Consider the following 4,247-nt stretch of genomic DNA (forward strand, 5'->3'; position numbering starts at 1 on the left):
TCTGGATCTTAAGTCATCAGAGAAACAAGCTGAGATAACGTTACAGCTCTCACATCACCTGCTTGATTTAGATTTTCAGTACACTTTCAGGCAGTGTCTTACCCTACTGGCTCTCAACCTCCTGACAGGAGCCATCCTTGGATTATGTCACCTAATATTTGTTCTGCTTGAGTTGTGGGAACTATTGTAAGTGAACAATCCAATACCAGTTATATTAAATGACTTTGATGACTTACTTTTTTTATTGTACCATGACATATGATGTTGCATTTTACATTGACATTCACCCAAAGCAGCTCTCTGCTCACCTTATTTCCAGACTTGGGTGATCGAATCAGTATCAATCTGTGCTTCTTCTTGAAGGGGCTCTTTAATTCATGACATTTATCATAGTTTTCCAGGTCAAGCCTCTCTAAGCAGTTCTGCCGGTCCTGCAACACAAAGCACAGGTAAATATCTGCACATTCATCATTCCAATTAAAGGATAAAGCTGACATAATTTAGCATTTCATGAATCAGCAAATCAAACAACCTACTAACAAGTACTGTATTGTCTTTGTAGCCACATGGATGTTAATTCTGAAATAACTGTGTGGCTGAGATATGTTGACAGCCTTCTGTGATTTTATGAAAACAGAACAGAAAATGATATTACAACAGTTCCATGACGCTGTTGCAGATTAGTGAGAGTGCTGCATGGGGAGAGCAAAGGTAGTACCTCATTTTCATACACCACAATCTCTGTCTTCTCCACGTGGATGTAGCGGTCCTTATAGCTTGCCAACAGTCTGCCGGGGGCCTTCTTCACCCAGCCAGCCTTACCCAGGAACTTTGGCTCTTTACTTTGAGCTGGATCCTCTTTCACACCCTACGATGATACAGAGAAGGGAAATCACACACCAGTGCACTAGCAGAGTGCAGATTTTTTTTTACTTTCAGTTCGTCATTGTTATTACACAGTATGCCTGTAAGAGAGAAGGACTGAGGTATTCATTAGATGGAAAGCTGGACCTTTTGTTGTATTTGCTGACACTTTGCTGACAAATTCTACGATCTCTACCAGTGCTGGGTGAAATAGCGGATTTTTCATATACTGCATAGCTGAAACAACTGCCATAACTCTCCAGTAGGCAGCCATATTGTTCCATGAAAAACGCTACAGTCAGGGCAAACTGTGTAGCATGTATTGAGAGGGGGGCTCTATTAATTGCCTATCCTTCTTACTGTTATAACTCAGCAATTAATAACTAAGCCTCTTTAATAGGCAAAACACCAAGGCACACAACAATCTGTGACAATTAGTCTTTATTTGTGCAACATCTGATAAATATCTCTTTGAATACTTCAAAAACTATATTTTATGTAAGCTTATAGCTTTTATACAACTGTTTCAAAAAATATTTTTTCTTTTCAAAATGAAGCAATGTTTTAAATTTAGAGGACAGAGAGAGGGGGATGGCATGCAGCAAATGGCCACAGGTTGGAACCCAACTTGGGCCGCTGCAGCTTTTTACATAGGGCACGCCCTCTACCAGTTATCAAGTGTCCCAAAGGAAGCAAAGCTGTTCACATATCTTTTTTATCTTTAAGTTCTGTTTATACTATGTTGTAGTTCGCACAAAATTGTTACATACATTCTGATTCCGTCATATATTGTATTATGTTGTGGGGGAAAGAAAACCCTATAGTAATCAAAGCCTTCAGTATATATAGTGTACATGGTGACATTAAAGCTTCAGTAGGTAACTTTTATAAAAATAACTTATTGTCGTATTTGCTGAAACTTTCACTATATCCTGACAGTAGAACATTAGACAGATAATGTATGAAAAAATCCTCTGGTTCCTCCTAGCACTCCTAATGACAGCTCTGATTGGGTTTTTTTTGTTCAGGCCCAGTGGATTCTTGCAAATGCCATGCTACACACTGGTCTTTTAATGTAAGTCATGCTTAGCATCCTATGGTCCAGGGGACTGTGACCAATAATTTAGAAAATTTTGAGCAGATGTTGCTCTTTAATTACAAAATACTGCTTCCAACCACTCCCAGTCCTATGATGTAAGTCTGTGAGTGACGTAGTCAGAGACGAAATGTGCCTGTGGGCACTTCAGGGTCAGATCGAGGTTGTGCAGTGAGTGGGAAAAACCCAAGTACTGCTCACAGTTTAGTGTCACTGCAAAAATAGTATGGTGACAGATAAGTTGAGCTGAGGCCTGTATCAGACTCTAATTTCTGCCCACTGACATTCTCTTCACACCTCACACTGTAACACCTTTGGAGAGAGAGCTATTTTGTGCTGTTTTGTCCCATCACTGTTCACAGATGTACAAATGATAGCATGTCACTTGTGGTTACAATGCACACAGAAAGCGCAGTATCAGGGCACATAATAATCTCATCATCATCAGCATCTGCTTGGAAACACAAACATCTACTAGTGTGATTAATAGTGAATCTGTGAGCAAAACATACAGGAACTGAAAGACTTCACGTTCATAATGAAAGTGGTACAAACTGCTGCTGGGTGCCACAGGTACATGTTGACTATATTTTATTCTTTATGTGCATAGGGACAGGTATGGAGCGTAAACAAATGCCACACACCAAAACATTTATAGCCAAAGTTAATTTGCGATGCCTGTCCCTAGATGGGCCTTTAAAATACATCAAACTCGACAAATACACCAGAGACAGTACAAATCAAATTCAACAAAAAGTGAGTACCTTAAAAACATAGAACTCAGCAAGAAAAACTGGTGGAACAATACAGGAGACAAAGTAACTCATTAAAGCACCATAAAACAGGACACACTGGATCAATTAGAGTTTTGTTGGTAAGGAATTCCACATTTGTCCAAAGGAGGATTTACATAAGGGCACCTACAGTTCCTGTTGGATGCTCTGCGTGTTACTGAGCCTGAAGCTCTGACTGGAACCACAGGGTGTGGTAGGCATTTATTGATGAGTTTAAGATTAGAGTTTTATTTAGAGAATAACAGTTAAAGCTGCAGTAGGTATTTTTTTTTATAAAAGTAATTTTTTGTCACTAGGCACTAGGAGGAGCCAGAGGAGCCTGATTGTTTCACAGATTATTGTCTCATCTACTCTGTCAGGATATAGTGAAAGATTCCAGCAAATATGACAAAAAGTTATTTTTATAAAAGTTACCTACTGCAGCTTTAATAAAATGATAAAAACGTAACATATTTAATTTCTTAAGAACATGGCAATGATATGATCTTATCAGCTTCCTGTCCTAAATTTTGATAACAATCATTCAGACTTAATTTGTATAGCACGTTTCATACAAGCTAAATGTAATACAAAATGCTTTACACATTCACAGCCTGGACGATTATTGTATCCAATATTTTGCATTTATCTGATTATCAGTATTGTTTTTTTATTTTTATTTATTTAAATTGCCAATAAAATAAATACATTTAAAAATGAGCTTTGGCCCTGATGCAAGGCATCTGTTGTTACCACTCTGTCGGTCTCAATATCCTGTCCACAGCACTATCTGATTGGTAACACAAGTACTCAGATCTTTTACTTAAGTAAAAGTTGCAGTACAGTAAAAATACTGTTCCTTAAGTAAAAGTTTAAGTAAATGCTTAAGTAAAAGTATTATTTCAGAATAATATATATATAACTGGATTATAATGATTGATTACCTTAAAATAACAGCTTTAAAATCATATTGATGCTACACTGAGTTGTAATAGGGTGAATGGTGCCTCTGTAAGTCTGCACTGTATAACTTTTAGGTCGGAACACCCGCAGTGCATAATGCTTTACAGCGGTAGTCACACAACTATATCACTGATTTTGATGAAACTGGAGTTATTGTATTCCTACACAGGAGGATACGTTAGCTCTAATATGTTGTTAACAGGCCTGTTAAGATATTTTACAGTGGATACGGTGGTTAAAATGGATTCCAGTGTTGAGCCAGTTATACAGTTAAACACCCATTAACTTCTTCTTCAGTGTGTTCAAAATACTTTGCACATACTTTGCCAGAATATGGCCAAAGGCATATGGAAGCGAATCATGACCAAAATGAAAATGAAAATGCATTTGCAGAAATGCAAATAGGATGATTGATTATTCATTTTATTAATGAGTCAAATAATGCAGCCACATGCAAATGCATTTTCATTTTCAAATTTTATATTTCAATTTTGGTATCTATTTGCTGGGGCATATTTTGAAAATTAAATCTCAAATGTCTTTTTCTTTTT

At 37.2% G+C, this 4,247-nt stretch overlaps 2 protein-coding genes across 2 annotated transcripts in view; one reads left to right on the forward strand and one right to left on the reverse strand.

Moving 5' to 3' along the window:
- Positions 1–4,247, forward strand: part of pcsk6 (proprotein convertase subtilisin/kexin type 6) — a gene marked incomplete in the record, with an annotated part of 53,898 nt that overhangs the window by 23,656 nt on the left and 25,995 nt on the right.
- The window catches only part of LOC118321011 (pleckstrin homology domain-containing family O member 2-like), a 13,392-nt gene continuing 9,183 nt past the window's right edge, over positions 39–4,247 (reverse strand). The window contains exons 2-3 of the mRNA XM_035652170.1: positions 719–868; positions 39–431 (exon numbers count right to left, since the gene is read on the reverse strand). Coding sequence (XP_035508063.1) covers positions 210–431; positions 719–868 — 372 coding nt within the window. The 3' untranslated portion in view covers positions 39–209. The remainder of the gene's footprint in view (positions 432–718; positions 869–4,247) is intronic.

The sequence above is a fragment of the Morone saxatilis genome, unplaced genomic scaffold (genome assembly GCF_004916995.1).
Source record: "Morone saxatilis isolate NCDOM2014 unplaced genomic scaffold, NCSU_SB_2.0 Contig11, whole genome shotgun sequence".
NCBI lineage: Eukaryota > Metazoa > Chordata > Actinopteri > Moronidae > Morone > Morone saxatilis.